General features: G+C 48.9%; 1 protein-coding gene across 1 annotated transcript in view; it reads left to right on the forward strand.

The window, feature by feature from the left end:
• SLC38A5 (solute carrier family 38 member 5) overlaps positions 1 to 24036 on the forward strand; it is a 46963-nt gene that overhangs the window by 12131 nt on the left and 10796 nt on the right. The window contains exons 2-8 of the mRNA XM_035140340.3: positions 5709 to 5928; positions 9717 to 9801; positions 13389 to 13504; positions 14318 to 14391; positions 15118 to 15210; positions 16718 to 16799; positions 21686 to 21768. Coding sequence (XP_034996231.2) covers positions 5837 to 5928; positions 9717 to 9801; positions 13389 to 13504; positions 14318 to 14391; positions 15118 to 15210; positions 16718 to 16799; positions 21686 to 21768 — 625 coding nt within the window. The 5' untranslated portion in view covers positions 5709 to 5836. The remainder of the gene's footprint in view (positions 1 to 5708; positions 5929 to 9716; positions 9802 to 13388; positions 13505 to 14317; positions 14392 to 15117; positions 15211 to 16717; positions 16800 to 21685; positions 21769 to 24036) is intronic.

The following is a 24036-nucleotide window of genomic DNA, read 5'->3' on the forward strand; positions in this document are numbered from 1 at the left end:
CCATGGGTAGCTGCATTCTGGTCCTCGTACGGTTTCAAAAAGTGCAGATTTGATAAGATTCACCTTCAAATGTGGACTGAATCATTCCCCCCCCCAGGACTCCAGAAGTTATGGCTTTCGAATTTCCCTGCATTTATAGGCCTGTGGGTGCTCAACACCTAACTTGGCTCCCGGCCACCTTCCCTTAGCCTAGTGGGCCCCATTCGCTTACTGGAGCCAGGGTAAAAAGCCAGGTGTTTCTGTGGGAACATAGCATTGAGCTAAGGATGCGGTTGGAGATCAAGGGAGCAGCCAGACATCTCCATTGCTGCTTCTGCCCCACCCAGCCTCCAGAGCACTTTCCCAGGTGCGGGCAACATGTTTAACCCTTCCGTTTCTTGGTTCCGAAGACTCAGGCTGTGCAGAAATGTGATTGTATTTTCTCGCAGGGGCAAGGAGCTTTTTCCAGCCCGGGGGGCTACATTCCCACCAGGGCAACATTCCCACCAGTGGGAAACATGCACCCAACTTGTGTCTCGCCCCCATACCACCAGCATCGGGAACCGTTGCCAATATGAGGGAGTGGTGTGACTTGTCAGCATTAATGCAATATTCTGTAGGGTGTGGTTGGTTTGAGGGAAATGGGGGGAAGCCTAAGAGTGGGGAAGCAAGCCTGGCCTCGCCTGCCCTTTTGCGCTGCCTGAGACAGTGGGCTCAATTACAGATGAGGGTGCTGGAGCTCCCTCATCCCTGTCTAATCAGATACGGCATTGCCAGCTGACCAGGGTAAAGACCAACCCCCCCCCCACCTGCTTTGGTGCCTTTCATAGCAGCTTGATCTAAAGCAGGCACCCCCAAACTGCAGCCCTCCAGATGTTTTGGCCTACAACTCCCATGATCCCTAGCTAACAGGACCAGTGGTCAGGGAACATGGGAATTGTAGTCCAGAACATATGGAGGGCCGAAGTTTGGGGATGCCTGATCTAAAGGAATGAACAAATGGAAAACGTTTTCCACTGTGTCTACTCAAAAGCAAGTCCTGCCAAGTCCAGTGGGCCTTACGCCCAGGTGCAGAGTGGTTAGGATGGCAGCCCTTATTGTGTGCGGTGATTGTTATTTCCTGGGAAAGGCTGTTAAAGACACAGCAGCTAGGGATAATAATAGTAGTAGTAGTAGTAATAATAATAATAATAATAATAATTTATTATTTATACCCCGCCCATCTGGCTGGGTTTCCCCAGCCACTCTGGGCGGCTTCCAACAGAAATATTAAAATACACTAATTTCTTAAAGATTAAAAGCTTCCCTAAACAGGGCTGCCTTCAGATGTCCTCTAAAAGTCTGGTAGTTATTTTTCTTTTTGACATCTGGTGGGAGGGTGCCACTACCGAGAAGGCTCTCTGCCTGGTTCCCTGTAACTTGATTTCTCACAGCGAGGGAACGGTCAGAAGGCCCTTGGCGCTGGACTTCAGTGTCCGGGCAGAGCGATGGGGGTGGAGACGCTCCTTCAGGTATACTTCAGGTATTCCTTAATAGGTTTCGTGTGCAGTTTTGCCCACCGTACATTTACTTATTTGAAAGATGTATCCCCTAATATAACGCATTTTTGTATGTTATTTCCACTACCGTATGCATTTTTGCATGCACTTTTCCCTAATACATTTATTCTTGTGTGCAGTTTTGGTTTGTTTGTTTGTTAGGGAACTGCACCACAAAATTATTAGAAGTGCAAATTTAGACCCGCTTATCAATTCCCATATTGGTTTGGGATGTGTGAATTTGGCTTGCTTCCATTAAAATGTGAATGCAACTGATTTATCTCCCATCCCTTTGGCAGCCTCAGGGCCCTTCCAGACCTGCGCTTACAATGGTGTATATTCCCAATCTCTGCATGTCCCATAGCTTCCTGCTGAAATCTTGTAGCATTTCACACCACAAATGTTTTGGATTGTGTGCGCGCATGCGTGCAATCTCACTTTTGTTGTGCTATAGAGCAAAAGTGCCCCTCCAGGTAACGATGAATATGGTGACGTAGAGAAAGCTTTCTTCTTCTTCTTCTTCTTCTTCTTCTTCTTCTTCTCTTCGTCTTCCATAAACACAGTTTTAACAATGAGTCTGTAAGTGACTGTGGAGGCCAATTCTGGATCCACACGTCCTTCCACAGTGGGGACATTGGTTTCCGGGCGGGAGTTGATCACAGTGTGGATTTGCCAAGCGTGCCTTCCTCCTAGCATGTTTCTCCCTTGCGTCCTGAGTTCAAGTGTCTTCAAAGCCCATGACACCTTTGGTAAAGGCTGTTCTCCAATTGGAGCGCTCGCATGCCAGTGTTTCCCAGTTGTCAGTGTTTATACTACTTTTTTTAAAGATTTGCCTTGAGACAGTCTTTAAACCTCTTTTGTTGACCGCCAGCATTACGCTTTCCATTTTTAAGTTTGGAATAGAGTAGTTGCTTTGGAAGACGATCGTCAGGCATCCGCACAACATGACCAGTCCAACGAAGTTGATGTTGAAGAATCATGGCTTTGAGCATCACAGAACTGCTAGGCTGCTTTGGGGAGGAAGGTTGGGAAAGAAATAAGCAGAATGGCTGTGTGGACAGCCCAGGATAAATTCACCATTTATGCACTATTACTGCATCAATATTGGGACCCAGGTGGCGCTGTGGGTTAATCCACAGAGTCTAGGGCTTGCTGATCAGAAGGTCGGCGGTTCGAATCCCTGCAACGGGGTGAGCTCCCGTTGCTCGGTCCCAGCTCCTGCCCACCTAGCATTATGCAAGTAGATAAATAGGGACCGTTCTGGCGGGAAGGTAAACGGCGTTTCCGTGTGCTGCTCTGGTTCGCCAGAAGCAGCTTTGTCATGCTGGCCACGTGACCCGGAAGCTGTCTGCGGACAAACGCCGGCTCCCTCGGCCTATAGAGCGAGATGAGCGCCGCAACCCCAGAGTCGGACGCGACTGGACCTGATGGTCAGGGGCCCCAAAACAGTCAGCCATCAGAAAAGAGTTTGTTGGCACAGTGTTCACGCGCATGTATTTAATTTCTATTTTTGGGTTGGTTATTTTATGGGTTGGTTATTTTATTTTATGCCTGTTGCAGATCGAAACAAACAAACGAACAAAACCCCTAGTCTGGCAGGCAGGGCCCTTCAGCAAAAACTGATGGAGATACGCAGCCTGCCCTCCTACCCCATGTCAGTTCACAATCCCCACCACCAGAGTTAAATGTCTTGAGCTCCCCAGGAATGAGTTCATACTGAGTCTAGAAAGTTTGCTAGCCTCGACAGAGCCTGCAGATCTCATTCCAGGAGTTAAACAGAATGCCACTCTTTGCCGCTGCTGCTGCCGATCCCAGGCCTTTTTTGCACTTGAGTCATCCAAAGCGTATCAGAGAAGCAAGCAGCGCCATAAATCAGAAGAGACCAAGGAGATCCAGGCTTAAGGGGGAGGCAGCTCCCTTCTCCCAGCTAACTTAATGCTTCTATCCCTAGACAGAATTCCTAATTCCCTTTCCCTCTTTTTTTGCCCTAACAGACTGTGGCTGCAGTCCTAACCACACCAGATTCAGTAAGACTTCTGAGTAGGCATGGCGGTCCATGTTGTGCTGTGGGTTAACTTTCCCCCTCAAGCTGGACATGAGACTTGGTGGAGCAGTATAGTAACTTAGAGTATGGACTTAATGGGTGGGGGCTCCTTAAATGGGAAAAGGTATTACTTCACTGCAACTAAATGGGTCTTACAGGGGTGGGGTGGGGTCTTTGTTTTGTTTCCTACACTACTTCTGACTGAGGGCACTTCCGAATGGCCTGTTAATATTCAGCATTCATCCTGATTGTTGTTGTTAATCAAATTAGCATACCACCCTTCATGCAATAATAATAATAATAATAACAACAACAACAATAATAATTTATTTATACTCCGCCCATCTGGCTTCCAACCGAATATTAAAAACAGTACAGCATCAAACATTAAAAACTTCCCTAAACAGGGCCACCTTCAGTTGTCTTCTAAATGTAAAATAGTTGTTTATTGCCTTCACATCTGCTGGGAGGGCGTTCCACAGGGCGGGTGCCACTACCAAGAAGGCCCTCTGTCTGGTTCCCTGTAACCTCACTTCTCGCAATGAGGGAACCGCCAGAAGGCCCTCGGTGCTGGATCTCTGTGTCCGGGCTGAATGGTGGGGGTGGAGACGCTCCTTCAGGTATACAGGACCGAGGCCATATACAATGCAAGAAGATTAAAGGACATTAGCTATTTAATGAGCACACTTATCCACTGCGTTTCCCCCTTACTTTCCTTATCACAGAAAGCCCCATCTCTTTTTTGTGGGGCGTGTGGGTTTGTTGCACAAGACCTCCCAATAAATTTTAATCGTGGAGTCTGAATTTGCCAATGTGGAACTGAATCCCACCCCAAAATAGCAGCACTTGGGATGGAAGCGTCTGCAGGATGGCGGCAGCTCCCTCAAATCCTAGGACTCAACACTTTCCGTGCCATAAAAAGGCCACTTGCTTTTCCCAGGCATGACATTTGGCTTGTTCACAACACAGGCACATGTCTGGCTTTGCACTATTAGGGAAAATCTCTGCCCTTCTTTTCTATCCCATCCCTTTTTGCCCCTTGTGTCACCCAGGTCCTTGCACAAATCAGCAGCTACAAAACCTACCCTCTTAAAGCCAGTGAAAAACAAATTTATTGTATGTATGTATTTCACAGGCAGCTAGAATGTTGTTACACATTTAATATCTGATGCATTGAAATTATAAGAGCGGGCCCTCCAAACTAAGGCCCGGGGGCTGGATGTGGCCCAATCGCCTTCTAAATCCGGCCCACGGACGGTCTGGGAATCAGCGTGTTTTTACATGAGTAGAATGTGTGCTTTTATTTAAAATGCATCTCTGGGTTATTTGTGGGGCATAGGAATTCATTCCCCCCACCCCAAAAAAATATAGCCCGCCCCCCCACAAGGTCTGAGAGACAATGGACCAGCCCCCTGCTGAAAAAATTTCCAGACCCCTGAATAAGAGTAAATGACAACAATAATTTTTGTGACAGCCCGTGCTGTTTTTCTAGAAAAAGAGGTGCTGGAACTAACCCTGAATGCCTTCCATGTTCTCTTATAATAGCAATAGCGCCCACCTGAGAGGTGCCGGAACAGAGTTCCCGTGAGTTCCGGCTGAAAAAAAGCCCCCGGTGGCAGCCATAGCTTTTTGGAAACAGAATGGAGTACGAAAAGCGAACTTGATTTATTTTTGCACAGTGTCCTCTGAGTGCAGTATTTGCCTCCCCTCGGCGTGATATTAGGAGAGGGGTGCTTCTGTGGGGTTTATGCCTGGGGTATTATCACATGCTGTCCTTCCCAGGGTGGCAAGAGGATGTGTGGAAATGCCAGACAGGGCAGCCTGCCAGCTTGCGCCTGAAGGGGAGGGAGAGGGAACTGGGTTACATCCTTCCTCCTCACCCACCTCCTGTCGGGACAGACTCCCCTCTAGGCAAGGGGTTGGAATCACTGCCTGTTCCTTGGCATTCAGCAAACCCCATGAAAAGGCAGTGGCAGTGCCTTTCCTGGCAGCGCCTCACAACTCTTCCCTCCACACCTACTTTGCAGCTGGGAATAAGAGAATTTAGGTATCTCGATTCCAGGAGCCACCCTCTTCCAAACCCTGCGGCCCTTTGTAAACCTTACAGTGCACTGCTTGCTGAATTCTTCTCTTCTCCATGTCCCCAGGTGTGCTGCTGATCAAGGTGCGCTGCTGCTGCTGCTGCTCCTGCTCCCGCCGCTGCCGCCCTACTTGGCAATTTACCCCAGATAGTTTCCCACACAGAGACACACACACCTGACAGAGGATCACCAAGATGGAGCTACAGAATATGGGAGAGGACGCAAGCACCGAGAAGCTCAATGGGACCTTGCCTGATAGTGACAAGGCTGCTGTCCTGGAAGATGGGTGAGTCTTTGCCTCCTCAAATTGGCTCCAACCGTTTGGAGAACAGATTTTTTTTTGGGGGGGGGGTGCTGGAGGGGCTGCAGGCAGTGTTAGAAACTCAGATATATAAGCTAGGAGTCAAACAGCTCCTTAAACCAGGGCTCCAGTTGCCAAAACGGAATGTCTGTTTGCCATTTGGGGGCCAGGCAGCTGGAAAGTCACATTTTCCAATACAACTTTTAGGTTCCTGAAGTTCGTTCCGATTGTGCATGTAAGGGGGAGGGATTACAGAGAACCCCCCCCTCTCATCAGAAGCAGCCCGTCTCCAAGCAGTCATGAAAGCGCGGGGTCTGAAGGGGTGAGGAAGGAGAAGGAGTGCCAGGGCTCTGGCAGCATTGGAGAGCCCCTGCTCCACAGGCAGGAAGAGAGAGAGGCGGGAAGGGGGGACAGGCAGAAGGCAGACCGTAGACCCTTCCCCCCCCCCGACACCCGTATTGAGGAGGAGGAGAAAGGGGAGGAGATTCACTGTCCCGAGGCTTTTATGTTGGTCAAAGTCGCGAAAAGGGGCAGTGCCGGATTCTGACTCGGTGTAAGGAAACATGAAACCAGCAACTCGTTACACTGTAAATAAGGTGCACTAATAAAGATTTTAAAAGACAAGCATGTGGAAAGTTGTTACTCTGGAGTAGTCGTAACAACCCTGACAGTGCAGATAAAATAGAACGGATGAAATTCTACGGGGTGGGGTATTGTGCGTGAAAACAGTCCAGGCCCAAGGATGCCCAGGCATGCACCTCCAGATGGCGGAGATGTCAGGTGCCAAATGCACCTGGCAAATTTTGAACTCTGGCTGCAGCGGCAAGGAGTGGAGGGGGAAAACCTGTTGCACAAGAAGGAATCTGTTGGGTGAGCAGGACAGCAGTGCTGGATGCAGCCCTGTGTACTGTAATACATACATCAGAGTAAATAAGAGGGGGGATTGGGGTGGGTAGGGAGAGCTGTGCTGAGAGGTGTTACGCGTCTCAAGACAAGATGTTGCTTTCTTGTCCTGCTTAAGCTTTCCAAAAGCATCTGGCTGGTTGGAGAAAGAGCACCACAGCCTTCCCCAATCTGGTGCCCTCAAGATGTTTTGGACTACAAGTTCAACATCCCCAGCCAATACTGTCCAAAATATCTGGAGAGCACTGGTAGGGGACTGGATTGCCCATACCGTTCATGTGATCCGGTATTGCTGTTCTTACACTCTTAAGTTGGATAATGGGAAGCAGGTTGTTTAGGTTTCAAGTCCCATCGATGCACTGGGATCATATCCTGATTTTGTGTGGATTGTGGCAGTTTCCAAGGCTTGGCCCTGTGTGGATGGAACAGTGTTGCACAGAATGGTGCTTTCGTTCCTCCTGCTTCCTGAAAAAAGTGATTCTGGGGGTTGGAGTGCCCTTAGTGTGGGAGATGGGGCAGGGGGCAAGGCCAGCCCTACCACTAGACCGAGTAAAGGGGTCTGCCTCAGGCGGCAGATTCTGGAGAGTCCCTTAAGGCCTGCCCTGTGTCCCCTGAGCTCAGTTAGCCCTCTGGTGTGGTGGAAAATGCTGTCCCATCACCACCTCTGAAGTAAGATATAACTCATTGATTTCTGTGCATGGAATGAGGGGGAAATAAATCTTATCCTTTAATTTACGGTAAGCAACAAAACACCAAGAGGGGGGCGCTGCAGATTGGGGAGGGAAGTGACAGAATTCCCCCTCTTTCATGAAGAGCAACTTCAGATCCCAGCTATTATTTGCCCTTCAGGTAAACTTGGGCTGTGGAAATAATGCATTAGTCATTAGTGAGTTCTTTCAGAGCCTCCATACTGATGTGTCAAAATTCGGCAGGTGTGTCAAGGCTGTCAAATGATGGTCACACATTTTTAAAGCCTTTTCCACTGCTGGAGCAACAATAACAAGCAAGGTAGCCTAATCATTAACAGGTTTGATAATTAGGCTGATGACAATAATAAATTAAGCTGCCATCCTTTACTTAACCTGAGAGTAAGCCCCACCGAAATGGTTGGTTCTTGCTTCTGAGTTGACACACTGTGCAGTTAATTAACTGTTGTTGTGAAAGAATGAAAATAGCTTTTGTAGTAATTAATCACATTAAAGAAAAACGGACACATTTTAATTACGCCAGGTGAGGTTTGTGTGAACGTGGGTGATTCACTCAGCAATTTTTCTCTTCAGCTTTTATCCTGGAGCACCAGGGCTGGTCTGCAGTTACACAATTAAAGAAAAGAAACGGAGACTATTAAGAAACAAAGGCCAGTTTTTAAAGGCAAGGTGTGCTCCATAGGCAGCATGTTGGTTCTTCAAGCAGGATAGGAACACAGGAAGCGGCCTGACTCTGAGCCACACCATTGCCTCATATCTTCTTCTTTGGCGATCACTCGTAGCTGAGTAAGATTGTCTTCTCTAAAATGGGTTTTTGGAAGACGCCTGTGTGTGAATTTGTTTTATGTGTGGAGATCAGTGTATGCTGACCAACACAGTCTTCACAGTAAGGCTCTATTTCAGAGGCCAGCAAACTTTTTCAGCAGGGGGGCGGTCCAGTGTCCCTCAGATTTTGTGGGGGGCTGGATTATTTTGGGGGGGGGATGAACGAATTCCTATGCCCCACAAATAACCCAGAGATGCATTTTAAATAAAAGGACACATTCTACTCATGTAAAAACACGCTGATTCCCGGACCGTCCGTGGGCCGGATTGAGAAGGCGATTGGGCCTTAGTTTGCCTACCCATGCTCTATTTCGATGGCATGAGTATCACGATGACCAGTAGATTCTTCTCTGCTGCAGCCTTCATCCGCCTTCACAGCTATTGTAACATGCCATTTGTTATTTTCTGCCTGTTCTGCCGTTGAGGACTTCTAGGATCATTCTTTGTCTAGCTCCTTCCCTTTGACCTTACCGCCTTGGGTGACCCTGCTGGGAGTACGAGACTCCTGATGGCTTCGCTCACAAGGGTCATAGGAACGGGCAAGCCCACTCACCAGGGCAAGCCCACTCATCCAGCGAATGAGATTGCCTCATATAACCCAGTATGGTCTACACCAGGGGTCCCCAAACTTATGTCGTCGAGTGCCGGTGCCAATCGCGCTGCGGGCCGAAGCGCGCAGGAGCACGCGCCCATACACATGCGCACACACGATTTCTGGCGCACATCCGGGTCGCCGAAACACCGGAAATAGCTTGTGCGCGTGTGCATGGGCCTGCTCCGGCCCGGAAGTGCACTGGAAATGACGCTTGCGCATGCGCACAAGCTATTTCCAACACTCTGGCAGCCACGCCATTAAGAGTGGGCGGCGGCAGCGGGCGACGGGGGTCTCTGGGGGCCGCATAAAAGAGCCGAGCGGGCTGCATCTGGCCCCTAGACCTTAGTTTGGGGAAGCCTCTACACTGACTGGCAAAGGGTTTCTTTCTCAGCCCTACCTGGCGATGCCTGGGATTGAATCCAGACCCTTCTGCCTGTGGAGCAGCTGCTCTACCACTGAGCTATGACCCTTCCTCGCTGGGATGTTAGGTTCTCCTTCCCTGCAGCCAAACTTCCGGCAATCAAATGGCGACAATATTTGATGGGGGAATTGACTGGCTTGCTGAGCTGTCAGAACAGAGCACCCGGGGGGGGTGGGGGGAGACAAAATGTGAGAGGATTTGCTTTGGACAGAGCCATTTCGCAGGCTTGGAGCCTGGGGTTCTTGCTGAAATGCCAAACGGGAATAGCTTTGACTCTGGGGCTGTGTCCATTGCCCTGATTCTGTGTTTCTTTCCCTTCCAGCTATGAGGAAGAAGAGCGTGCTTTGACTGAGGAAGAAGAGTTCCTGCCCCACATTGCTAGCAAGAAACTGAACCAGTTCACTGACGTAGGTGGCCGTAGAGCCCAGATATTCTCATCTCACCCTGGGTAGAAACTGAGACTATTGACACCCATTCTTAGGATATCTGCTTTCTTTGAACTCCAGTGTTCCACATGCCCTCTCCCTAACCATATATAGGATGGTCCTCCATACTCAGAATTTATGGGGTTGGCAAGGGGATCTGTGCATGGCCAATGGATATTGCAACCTTTGCTTTCCTCCTCATCCCTGCCAGAAGTTTTGGCCACTTCTAGAGGGACCCAGGTGGCGCTGTGGTTAAACCACTGAGCCTAGGGCTTGCTGATCAGAAGGTCGGCGGTTCGAATCCCCGCGACGGGGTGAGGTCCCATTGCTCAGTCCCAGCTCCTGCCAACCTAGCAGTTCAAAAGCACGTCAAAATGCAAGTAGATAAATAGGAACCACTACAGCGGGAAGGTAAACGGTGTTTCCATGTGCTGCTCTGGTTCTCCAGAAGTGGCTTAGTCATGCTGGCCACATGACCTGGAAGCTGTACGCCGGCTCCCTCGGCCAATAATGCAAGATGAGCGCGCAACCCCAGAGTCGGTCACGACTGGACCTAATGGTCTGGGGTCCCTTTACCTTTTTAGAGCTGAAGCACGCCACCAGGAGTATCACATGCCATCTCTTTTCCTGGATTGTGCCATTCCGTTCAGACGGCAGGTGGGGAGGCTGTATTGAAGGATCTCCCATTTAAACCAGTTCATGCTAACAGAAAACCAGCATGGGATAGATGACGCTAGACACAAGAGCTGTTCTCCCCAACATGCTAGCGTTATATGTGGAAGGATTTTATTATGTTAGGGAAGCATTCAGGCATTGTGATTGCACCCCTCCAGTCAATCTCCAGTGGCACATTCCAGTAGCAAGAGCTGCACCCGAACAAGGCAACCAGTTCCTCTTTTGAGATTCCATTTTTATCATTGTCCACAGTTTCTCCCTTCATTCACTTGCTTGCCTCTTTTCTTTTTAATTTCTGCTGGTTCTCTGTGGCCCATTTCCTATTTAATGATGCTTACTCTGAGCTCATATGTATATTTATATCCATTCCATTGGATGCCAGGCTTCAGGCTCACGACCAACAGGAACCTCTTCAAAAATAACAATTTATTGATTTTCCAAAAAAATAGAAAAGAAAAAATTCATAACCAAATTAAACCATAATTTTTTATTCAACTACCCTCCACTCCCCCTCTTGGTTCCATTATAATATACTATTTATGCACATCCATAAAACCGTATATACTTAACAGTCCAATTTTAAAACCTTCATCTTATTACAAGTGACTTTTAAAAGTTATACTAATGTAAAAATCTGTACACAAAGCTTTAAAAAATATGTATTGAACAGTTGCTCTTTTTTGTAGTAATTTGTCCTGCATAGTTCAGTAATTTATTTTGCCAGTCTTCTTCTTGATCTTCTTTGGCCGAGGTTTCTTCCTTCCATGGGGCTGCTTGGTCTTGGCCTGTCATCCAGTCTCGCATATCGGAACAGAGTCTTTCTCTCAAACAGTCCATCAAGTCCTGTACATATCAATATCATAATTTTTTTCACCCCCAAAAATACATTTTCAAGCAGCAGACAAATACCGTGCAGTTTGGGCATCTGAAGCAGGATTGTAGCATTTCCCCATGTGGAGTCTGCTTTATTTTGCACATGGGGAAATGCCATTTTGCCTCTGTGCCCGCTCCCCCCTTCCAGCAGCACAGAGCATCTATTATTGGCATAGTAGGTGGTGGCAGGCAGCAGTGTTGGGAGGCTCCTGTTGAATTTCATCGGTGATGTAAATGGCCACACACTTGTCCCTGCTGTAATGCACAGGGCCGGCCCATGACGGTTTGACACCTGAGGCAAACCACAAAATGGTACACCCCCAACCAGGGAGCAAAGGGGGAGCGAAGATCTACACTGGACACACAAAAGGGGAATCAAACCAACCTTCCTGGATGGTTGTTGAAGTGGGAATCAAAGGCCGTTGTGGCGGTGGTGTGTGTGGGAAGGGGCCTGCTCTGAATCACATTGGGTGGGTACAGAACCCAGGAGACCCCAGAGGGCAGCCCACCACTTTCCTCCCTAGGAATGGGAGGAGACCAGAAGTGCCTCCTATTTGCCAAGAGTCCACATTGGGGGGAGGGCTGCCAAGGAGGTAGCGGATAATAATAATAATAATAATAATAATAATAATAATAATAATTTTTTTTTATTTGTACCCTGCCCATCTGGCTGAGTCTCCCCAGCCACTCTGGGCGGCTTCCAGTCGAATATCAAAACAATACAGCAATAGTACAATTACAAAAGTCACAAACAATACATAAACCACATCAAAAAATACACAACCGAATAGAAAACAATTTCGACATAAATCGAAATCTAAAACTAAGAATACATCCTTAATACAGCTCTCCAACGTGTGCACCGCAGCCATTGATTTCACCATGGCAGCAGCAACAGGCAATGTCTTTCTTGGAGGTCAGACATGCTGCTCCTATGGATCCTGCTGCCTGAGGCAGTCACCTCACCTTGCCTCATGGGTGGGCAGGCCCCAGTGATGTCTGCCATTTTGTCCCCTTTTTAAAAGTCTCTTTAGAGTATAATTATAATTATTAATTCTTTAAGAGAAGAGACATTAAACCCAAAATAGGCTAGAGGGCCAGACTACCCACCCAGCAGATAACCAGACCCCACATCCATAATTTGTCACTGAAGAATGCCAGTCCCACTGAATCTGACTACAATGGTTGGTTCCATATCGGTTGGATGCTAAAGTTGAGCTTCCGTGTCAAAGAGTTAGAGATGTGTCTGTTCTGAACTCTGGCCATTCTTCTCCTAGAAGCTGACTGCCAGTCCTACTGTTGTCTCTCCTCCTCGTACCTTCCACATCAAAACTGTCCTGCCAGTTTAAAGCCCCACCCCCACCCCACTTCCTTATTCTGCCTTTCAAGAGACTTTCACTAGCCCAATCTGCTCCAGATGCTCTGAGGCCTGAGCAGAGGAGCATCTCCCAGTTCAGACTGAGGCGCTTCCCCAGTCAGCAACCCCCATCAGCCCGTTATTCTAGCCAGTGGTTAAGGATGATGGGCTCTGTAGTCCTTCAACAGCGGGAAGGCACCAGGTTGAGGAAGGCTGGTCTAAACATTTGCACTATGCCTTGCCTCCCAAATTCCTCCTGCCAGCCAAGACCTAGGACCCTCTGCCCGCCCCCCCCCCCAACTACTAGCATGAACACCATGTTCTCCAAGTTCCTTTCTCTTCCTGGCTCCTGGATTCTGCCATTGGCGCCAGTCCCTTTATGTCAGGAGTGAGGAACCTGTGCCCCTGCAGATATTGCTGGACTCCCAACTCCCATCAGCCCCAGCCACCATAACCAACGGTCAGGGGTGATGGGAGCTGTAGTCCAGCAAGTCGTATGACCCCCTTTCCCTGCTGTGCTTTGTTGTTCTTGTCGCCAACAATGCATTTCCCACAACACGGTCTCTCCCCCTCCACAAAAGCGAAACCCTTTGCATGCGTTGCGTGCGCCCCGCCATTTTTCTCTGACCTGGTTTTTGACTTTTCCTTCCCCTCTGACTTGCAGTTTGAGGGGAAGACGTCCTTTGGCATGTCGGTCTTCAACCTGAGCAACGCCATCATGGGCAGCGGCATCCTGGGCCTGGCCTACGCCATGAGGAACACGGGGATCGTCCTTTTTGTGTGAGTGCCCCTGCTTAGCACACCAGCCAGGGAGGCTTCAAAGCCCTGGGGAGAAGGTGGGAATGTGCCCCACTCATCCCACCCAAGGGCACAGGCCTTTGGCAGGGCAGAACGCACAGTGTTGCCTCTGGGGAGCACAGCTGAGCAGCAAACTCCCAAGCAGGGGCTCGTGGGAGCAGAGGAAGCGGCCCAACACAGAGCCAGGCCATCTAGATCGGTAGCATTTGCAGGGACTGGCGGCAGAGGACAGTCCCGGCCTTCACCTGAGATGCCAGCGATGGAACCCGGGACCTTTGGCATGCGAAGCAGATGGGCTGCCTAGAGCAGGGAGGTCCAGCACATGGCCTGAGGGCTGCATCCGGCCCTCAATGCCTTTTTGGGCTGCCCTTGGCAACATTTGATTCTCCCCCTTCCCCAGCCCTCACCCTGGCTTCCCACATCTGGGTAAGTGAGGCATTGGGAAGCAGGCATGAGGCTTTTCCAGGGTCCTAGAGCCTCCTTCCTAAAGCCTACTTAGCTCTTTCCCAGCTTTGGGGGAAAGGTGGGAGGGCTCTAGGACAAATGTCGGCCTTGCTCCCCGTCTGCCTAACAAGGAAGTGTGCAGCCCATGGGTTCCACATCAAAGTACACTTGCGGCCCACTTGGTATGAAAAGGTGGGCTGCCCTGGTCTGAAGTTTGATAGGACTCTGTGGCCTCTGGGATTCGGTGCCTGGCTGCCGGTGGGGGGGGGGGAGGGAGGGAGTTAGTTGGCAGGCCCTGCCCCTGGGACAAGAGCGTGTGGCTGATCTCGCTTTTGTCCATCTTTTCACTAGGGTGCTTCTGATCTGCATTGCTTTGCTGTCCTCCTACTCGATCCACCTGCTGCTGAAATGCGCTGGTGTTGTGGGTAAGTTGTGGGCAGCGGCAGAAGCCCTTCGCTGCTCCTCGGATGCCATCTGTACTCGCCCCAGGAGGCACAAATCAAAGGTGTTCTGGTCGAGGGGAACTTAATCCCTCTGCCTGGAGCCAGACAGTGTCTTTAGAAGAGAATTGCAATTGGTTCGAGAAAGGTTTCACGGACATGCTGTATGTGTGAGCGCACATATCTTTATTTTTCCTCAGTGCTGCCTCTGGCTGAAGAGGTTTTGAAGGCTTTTGGAACAGTGCCGACACTTGCCAAATCTGACAAGCCATGGCAGATAAACCCATGCTTTAAAAGTTCTACTCAGCCTCTCTTGCACAACTCCTGCCACCTGCAACTTCCAAAGTGCCCAGAGTCCTGGTTTTTAGAATGATTGAGGGATGAGGTGAATTGGCATTTGCAATTGATTTAGATCTCTGTAGTGTTTTGTGTCAGCTGTGACCAGGCAAGCTATCCCTGAAGAGCATGTTTGGGCCTCCATTCGCTATCTTTATGTAGAATCGCACACTTTCCTGACTAGGCAGGATAGGGAATGTCTTGTGAGAGCTGGAGTGGGGAGTGGCGATGTTAATGGTGGGAGAAGCCTCACTGGTAAATAGAGGGGAGGGGGAGGAACTGGTGCCACTAACCGGGAGCCATGGGTAACAAGGTGAATTCCTAGCTGTTTGTAAAAATAAGAACAACAAGAATCTGTCTCTCTCTTTCATCTAGGAATTAGAGCCTACGAACAGCTGGGGCTCCGGGCTTTTGGCCACGGGGGCAAAGTGGTTGCAGCTGTGATAATCTCAATACACAACATAGGAGGTAAGGGCTTGTTCCGACCCATAGATATTCTGTGAGGCTAAGAAACAATCGGTCACAGTAACACAAAGCCCACCCGACCCCCTCCACAAGTCTGGGGCTCCACAACCTGTAGGTATTATTGATTGTCTCCCAACATAATGGTAAGAAGCATCTCATCCTTTCAAGCATTTCCGTTTGTGCAGTAGAACTTCCTCCCGCTCCCCCCCTCCATGCACCCCCCCCAAATAATAATAATAATAATAATAATAATAATAATAATAATAATAATTTATTTATACCCTGCCCATCTGGCTGGGTTTCCCCAGCCACTCTGGGTGGCTTACAAAAGAAAAATGAAATAAAATAATTAAAATAATTAAAAGCCTCCCTAAACAGGGCTGCCTTCAGATGTCTTCTAAAAATCTGGTACCCGGTAGCTGTTTTTCATCAGTAGTTGTTTATTGCCTTGACATCTGATGGGAGGGCGTTCCACAGGGCAGGCGCCACCACCGAGAAGGCCCTCTGCCTGGTTCCCTGCAACTTGGCTTCTCGCAACAAGGGAACCGTCAGAAGGCCCTCGGTACTGGACCTCAGTGTCCGGGCAGAACGATGGGGGTGGAGACGCTCCTTCAGGTATACTGGACCGAGGCCATTTAGGGCTTTAAAGGTCAGCATCAACACTTTGAACTGTGCTCGGAAACGTACTGGGAGCCAATGTAGATCTTTCAAGACCGGTGTTATGTGGTCTCGGCGGCCGCTCCCAGTCACCAGTCTAGCTGCCGCATTCTGGATTAGTTGTAGTTTCCGGGTCACCTTCATGTAGAGCGCATTGCAGTAGTCCAAGCGGGAGATAACCAGAGCATGCACCACTCTGGCGAGACAGTTTGCAGGCAGGTAGGGTCTCAGCCTGCGTACCAGATGGAGCTGATAGACAGCTGCCCTGGACACAGAATTGACCTGTGCCTCCATGGACAGCTGTGAGTCCAAAATGACTCCCAGGCTGCGCACCTGGTCCTTCAGGTACTGGTCCTTCAGTACTTGTCTTGTCAGGATTCAATCTCAATCTGTTAGCCGCCATCCATCCTCCAACCGCCTTCAGGCACTCACACACTCCAGGCACCAAACTGCTCCAGGGGTTCCCCCAACCCTTCGGAGAAGATTTGGGAGGGTGTGGGGCATGCACAGGGTGATTAGAGGAGGAGAAAGTCTTCTTGTGCAAATGGAAATCCTTGCACTTACAGGGCATGTTACTTGGATACTTGGATACTGCCCTGAATGTTTAGTCCATTTGTCTGTGCCAAATCTATCCTGTATTACTGCTAGCAGGAGAGAATGTTGTGGGCAAAGAATTGTGTAGGTTGCTGAAACTCTCACGGTTTTCTCATGAATTCTGCATCATGCCTGCTACCCGATTTGGCTCAGGTGGGAAATGGTGGGAAAATTCTGTCCTGCGGCCCTGCGGCTCCTCCTGCCAGGTCAAGAAGGGAAATTCAGGGAATCCTCCTGACGGCTTTTTCTCTTTTCACAGCAATGTCCAGTTACTTGTTTATCGTTAAATCTGAGCTGCCACTCGTGATCCAAACTTTCTTAGGGCTGTCAGGGGACAACGGGTAAGCAAAACAACCTCCAGTTCAATTCTCAGCCCCGCACTAACCTTCCCCCCCCTCGGTTGTTTCTGTTTTCCTCTTCTAAAAAATTAGGAAGGGCCGGTAACCGCACTCAGTGTACACATTTAGTCCAAAAATAAATAGAAGGTGACTTAGTAGGGCCTCACTTGCTCTTGCTTAAACCAGAACATCTGCAACCTTTCTGAGCCCTTTTGGCATTTTCAAAAAGAATTGTGAGCGCTGCAACAAAATGGTTGCCACGTCGGGCTACGCCAGCCACAAAATCCCTGTGGTGGCCTGTGGAATTTGGTACGATTGCTGTCCCCTCTCCTCCTGCCTGGCTGGGAGCAGGAAAAAGGGAAAATGCACAGAGTCCATATCTCTCCAAGGCAGGGGTGTGTGTGTGTGTGTGTGGAGAGGGGTGGGAACACGACACAAACATCTGTCACCAAGAGAGAAGGAGGTTGGAAAGCAAGCAAACAGACCCCAGAAAGAACTATGGCTGGCAGGGGGAAATGGGATGGCAAACCAAGGAACAGAACTTGGGTATTTGGGTAGGAAGCATCAGAACCCCAGAGCTGAGGAAGGTCAACAACAAACACAAACCAGTTCTGGGTTTAGGGTGGTGTGGGTGGTTGCCCCGCACAGGGTGCCAAGCTGGGGGACACCAAATTGGGGAGATCCGCTATTGAGAAGATCCATTTGAGGGTGCCAAATTTTGGCCTTGCTCAGGGCGCCATTTTGTGAAAGGTTGCCAGAGTCCGCCCCTGCACAAACTTCCAGAGTGGAGGGGGAAAACAACCACTGATGATGATGATTGATTTATACCCCGCCCATCTGGCTGGGCTTCCCCAACCACTCTGGGCAGCTTTCAACAGAGCATTGAAAACAGAATAAAACTTCAAACATTAAAAACTTCCCTAAACATTAAAAACTTCCCCTTCAGATGTCTTCTAAAAGTCAGATAGCTGCTTATTTCTTTGACATCTGATGGGAGGGCGTTCCACAGGGCGGGTGCCACCACCGACGAGGCCCTCTGCCTAGTTCCCTGTAACTTTGCTTCTCGCTTCTTCAGGTATATACAGAAGAACCTTTGCAAGGAGGGGGACCAAACACCGACACTCCCCCCACCCCGCTGTTGTCAAGAAAGAGAGGGGAATAAACAACAACAATAGCTCAAACTCCCAGAGGGAAACACACGCGCACGCACACACACAAACACGGTCTTCAATTCCTTCCTTCTCTTCCTCCCTCCTTCTTTTCCTAGGCATCATTACTCCTATAGGCACCATGTTGTGGACAACCGGACTTGACCCATAAGTACTACTAAAGCAATTAACACCTATTTCCTCAACCCCTAGTGTGAACATAGGGAACGTGCAACCCTATAGATATAGTTGGACTAGAATTCCCAGCATCCATGACCCACTGGCTCTGCTGGTGTGGGCTGATGGGATTTGGAGTCCGGGAAGCTCACCCCAGGTTCCCTGGCCCTGCCTGGACGCATTCGTCGGCTTATTCCACAGGAGGATTTTTTTTTGTGATTTCAACTTCCTAACAGTTGTTTTTATTTCATTTAACGATGGCCAGCAGATTTTAAAATTAAAATCCGTTTTTGAGCCAGTGAAAACACCCAGACCTCAGAGTCAACTCCTAATCACATCCGTGGTTATTTTAAGGATCTGAACCCACACTGACCTTCCCTCTGGAGCCATCGTAGGACCACTGTGACCTGCGATGAAAGTGGATCAGGGTTCTTCCCCTTCTCTCTTCCCCCCCCCCCCCCGCCATCTTGGCCCTTCCCTTCAAGCTAGGTCTGATGCGAGGCCTTTGGAGCCGTTTTATGGAGGGAAGCAGCTGGCCATTTTTGGCTCCATTTCCCTTCTATAAATGGCTCCCAGTGTGGGGCTTGCTGCCCTCTTCACATGCCTTCCTTGAGCAGGAGAGTTTCTGGGGCCTGGCTGCCCCCAGCCATTCCTCAGCAGTGTCATGAATTGGAGGACCCGACCCCTCTCAAACAGAAATGTGTAGGGCACATTCCCCCCCCCCAAGTGAATTACAACCTGCCCCCTGACAATTGTACTTGATGTTCGCTCTGAACCTGGGGCCAAACTACCACTTCAAAACACAGCTGTGTTGTAACATTATCCAGTCCAGAGTTAGATAAAAGGAAGGAGAAAAAGTGGCTGGAAAAGGAGGAGTTTTTGCAGAGGAAAGTGACCAGAAAGAAGAAGGCTAAGCATCCCTCCATTCCCTGCCGTTACTGCACCAAAAATCAGCACCCCGTCTCCAAGGTTGCCTCATAGCAAAGTAACCTTTGGGCTAATGTTTCACATAGCTGTGTTGTGTAACATGTTGTTTGAACCTCACACCCCCAGCTGTTAAAAAACAGTAAATCAAAATGCAAAGTTTCTGGGGTGAGGGAGAATCTTGCTCAGTCAGCCTTGAGGTCCAGGGCTGCTACTGTTGGAGAAAGTGTGCCTGTGAGTTGGATAAATTGTATTCACTTATTATATTTATAGACCACCTTTTTCTTCTCCCTCCCCCCTCCAATTTTATCCTAACAACAACCCTGTGAGGTAGGTTGTACCAGCTGAAGGGGTAGCCCTGGAAGCTGGGAGGGTCCTTGGTGGGCTTCACGGAACTTTAATCAAGAGCATGGTAGAAGAAAACTTGCCTTCCATTTCACTCATAAGGAAAAGAAAAGCTACACCAGTAGTGATGTTTGGAAGTGAGAGCTGGACCATAAAGAAGGCTGATCACCGAAGAATTGATGCTTTTGAATTGTGGTGCTGGAGGAGACTCTTGAGAGTCCCATGGACTGCAAGAAGATCAAACCTCTCCATTCTGAAGGAAATCAGCCCTGTGTGCTCACTGGAAGGACAGATCCTGAAGCTGAGGCTCCAAGACTTTGGCCACCTCATGAGAAGAGAAGACTCCCTGGAAAAGACCCTGATGTTGGGAAAGATGGAGGGCACAAGGAGAAGGGGACGACAGAGGACGAGATGGTTGGACAGTGTTCTCGAAGCTACGAACATGAGTTTGACCAAACTGCGGGAGGCAGTGGAAGACAGGAGTGCCTGGCGTGCTCTGGTCCATGGGGTCACAAAGAGTTGGACACGACTAAACAACAACAATCTTTTGGCTGATTATGTGGAGCGACTAAAAGGGGGTTGGGGTTGTCACTGTGTACAGTTAAATTCACTTCCCGCAAAATGCTGTCTCAGGGTAGTCCCCTGGTCTAGAAGACGTTTTGTGGTTTTTATTCTCATGCCTCCACTTGGAGTCACTGGGGTTAGGAAAGTCCGTTTTTGAAAACTAAAAATTAAAGCTATCAATATTCTGTTGAAGCTTCCTTATACGGTCTGGTTCATCCAGCGCTGTGCCACCTCATCTTGAGAGCTGCTGGATCTCCCAGGCTTCTGGCAGAGGGCCTTTCCTAGCATTTGGTACCCAATATACCTTATAAATTGCCTAGTTAAGTAGTGCAGTGTAAAAACAAACAACATATCATTAAAAAATAAAATAGAAATACGACTTAAAACGATTATAGCCACAATATAAAGGTAAAGGTAAAGGGACCCCTGACCATTAGGTCCAGTCGTGACCGACTGGGGTTGCGTGCTCATCTCGCGTTATTGGCCAAGGGAGCCGGCGTATAGCTTCCAGGTCATGTGGTCAGCATGACAAAGCCACTTCTGGCAAACCAGAGCAGCACATGGAAACGCCGTTTACCTTCCCGCTGTAGCAGTTCCTATTTATCTACTTGCACTTTGACGTGCTTTCGAACTGCTAGGTTGGCAGGAGCTGGGACCGAGCAACGGGAGCTCACCCCGTCACAGGGATTCGAACCGCCGACCTTCTGATCAGCAAGCCCTAGGCTCAGTGGTTTAACCCACAGCGCCACCTGGGTCCCTTTTAACCACAATATAGAAACACATAAAAACATGCAAAAATCAATGAAACAGAAATCCAGAGAATGGAGGACAGGGTCTGATATTATGGGTCAGGGAAAGCATGGGCAAAAGATAATTCTTCCCAAGACGTATGAAGCCACCAAAGGGAAGCACATTCTACAGTACAGGGGCAAAAGTAGAAAGTGCAGGCTGTTTTGGGCCACCACCCTATGATATTCTGTAGGGTATGGTGCCACAAAGTCTTACAAGACAGGTGATCTTTCAGGGAACCTGGACCTGAGTTGTTCAGAGCTTTGTGTGTCAACAAGACCTTCAACAAGACCTGGTAGCTGACTGACAACCAGTGCACATCCTCAGTACTGGTGTAAGGCGTGCATGCCCAGTGGCTCCTCTCAGCCACCTGGCTGCAAAATTCTGCATTATTTGCGGCTACTAGATCCATCCCAAGGGAAGCCCCACGCAGAGCACATTGCAGTAGCAGGGAATGGCAAACCTGAGTCTGTTGCAGCAGAAATAACCCAGAGCCTTGAGGCACTTTAAAAGGCATTTGCCATGTGGACAAGCTTTCTGATGACATGGACACCAGCTCCCCTAAACTTTATAAAAGCTGCTAGTCCTTGAGGGTAGCAGGAGCATTTGTTGCTTTTTGTTACAGCACGTGTAACATGGCTTCCTGTTTCAGAAGTATTCTGCTGGTTGTTCTTGCTCATTAATATCCATATAGACTTAATGGAGGCTCGGACAGGATTGAGTGAGCAGATGCCAAGGAGAACACGGAGCCTGCTGCTTTGCAGCCGCTGTGCAGAAGGGGGAATTCAAGCTTGTTGCGCAAAGGCGAGGAAAGCTGCCCGAATTCCCTCTTGGATGCAACTGTTAAAGGACAGGAGCCCTGTTTTCTTTTGCCTCTTCCCCCAAGGAGGGAAAACGTAGCATCCATTGCCTGTTGTGACCTTGATATTGTTTCGTTTTCAGAGAGTGGTACATGAACGGGAATGTCTTGATCATCGTTGTAAGCGTTTGTGTCATCCTGCCCCTGGCTATGATGAAACATTTGGGTAAGTGGTGGAGAGCATCTCTCCATGGTGGATAAGCAGTGGCCCAGCCACGGTGTGTGTGTGTGTGCAGGGCCGTCTTTACCAGGTGGTGCAAGGGGTGAGCGCCAAATTCTGGGGAGCACCAGGCGCCCACCGCTGAAGCCGCCTAAGCTCTTAACTATCTACCTGGCGGGCGATTGGTGACTGCGGCAATGTCCGCTATGTATTGGCTGCCGCTGCGTCAATCATGAGTGACAGGTGGCTGCTTCCGCTGATTGGGCAGACGATAGGCGGCAATGGCGGTGCACGTGATTGCAAGCGGCGCTCCGGCGGGTGAGTCAAAACAATGTTTAATTTGGGGGCTCTGGGCGGATCTTTGCACCCCGGCGGCGCATATGCTAAAGACGGCCCTGTGTCACTGCAATGAACATTTCCTTCCTTCTTTCCTGAGAGTTGAAGGCAATGTTGTGTGTTGTTTGTGTCTCTCCCGCCCTCTGCTGGAGGGAATCAGCTTTGGCGTCATATGAGCAGCATCCTGTTTTCACACTGTCCCGCCAAACCTTCTACTTTCTCCGGGGAATTCCTGCTCCCTGTATGCTTGCATGCCCATGGGAAATGTTGCGGGTGAAGAAGAATTTGTATGTCCTGTTGCAGGGGATTGGGCCAGTCTTCAGAAAATTATTTTAAGTAAATAAATAGGTGTCAAAGTTTGCTTCTAGAGTAGGTTGTCACTTTCTTCTGTGCTCCCAGAATGTTCCTGGAATGAAGACAGGGTGGTCCGTGGCCACCATTAAGAGGGTTCTTTCACAGATGGAAGTAAAACAACACACACACACACCCTTTCCTTTTTTTTTTTTAACCAATAAATTTTTATTGATTTTCCATTTTCAGCAACTTATACATTACATATTAGTCCAAACAATACATAGCTGTCTCCAGCTCAGACTTCCCCCCACCCCACCCGCAGGTATATTGGTTCTCACTTCTCGCGTATTTCAACTATTCTCGATAATCAACAATGAAGAATTTAACTCATTACCGCCAACGTTTTCATTCCATTATAGTTCTTTCTTGCATATTCTACAAACTTACTCCATTCTCTATGGAATTTCACGTCACCCTGATCCCTTATTCTATAGGTTAGCTTAGCCATTTCCATCAAGTCTAATAGCTTCGTTTGCCATTCCGTAATCTGAGGTACCTCATGTAACTTCCATTTTGGGGCGATTAGTAGCCTCGCGGCCACTGTGGCATACAAGAAAAATCGCTGGTCAGTTTTTTTAATTTCATTGTCTAACAGCCCCAATAAAAAGGCTTCAGGTTTTTTCTTGAAGGTGTACCTAAGTATCTTTTTGAGTTCATTATAGACCGCTTCCCAAAAGTTTTTTATCTTAGGACACCCCCACCACATATGAAAAAATTCTCCCACCACATACACACACCCTTTCCTGGTCAAGTAATTAATATTTTTTACGGAAGCCACTGTATCTCCACTGCACGCAGACCTCTGCCCATGCGAATCACGGCAGTCGCTTCCAGACAACCTATTTATGGAGCATTCATTCTGGTTTGTTAGCACAAAGTTTGCAGAGAGGTTAGACAGCACTGGCTTTTTATGTAACACTTGGTTCCGATTTGTTTGCATGGAAGTTACACGAGGGCGTGTCGGGCAAGCGTTGTCTCACGCTACCCAGTGCATTTTCCTGTCACTTTTCCTTATTGCGAAAAAAGTATCAATTCTTTTAGGGGAAGCAGGTTTGCTTTTCAACGATCTCCCTTTCACCTTCAGTTGTGCAACTTGAATTTCTTGGTGCACCATTGAACCCCGTCGCAAAATAGTGGTGTTCTGGAAGCACCCAGTAAATATCTTCACCGTATCCCCCCAACTTCCCTTCTGTATGGCAGCCTAAATATGCTCACTAGTACAGCAAAACTGCAAAAAATTTAATTTCAAGTATTCCCCCCAGCCCTAACCCTGTATGTATGTATGTATGTATGTATGTATGTATGTATGTATGTATGTATGTGATCAGGGCTCTTGTGCCTTTTAGCAGAATGATAGGGAGAGGTTCAACAGGTGCTGTTTTTGTTGGCATGGAGCAGGGGTCAGCAACCTTTTTCAGCCGTGGGCCAGTCCACCATCCCTCAGACCTTGGGGGGGACGGGCTATATTTTTTCGGGGGGGGGGGGGAGATGAACGACTTCCTATGCCCCACAAATAACCCAGAGATGCATTTTAAATAAAAGCACACATTCTACTCACCTAAAAACACCAGACAGGCCCCACAA

Source organism: Zootoca vivipara, chromosome 15, assembly GCF_965207765.1.
Source record: "Zootoca vivipara chromosome 15, rZooViv2.hap1.1, whole genome shotgun sequence".
NCBI lineage: Eukaryota > Metazoa > Chordata > Lepidosauria > Squamata > Lacertidae > Zootoca > Zootoca vivipara.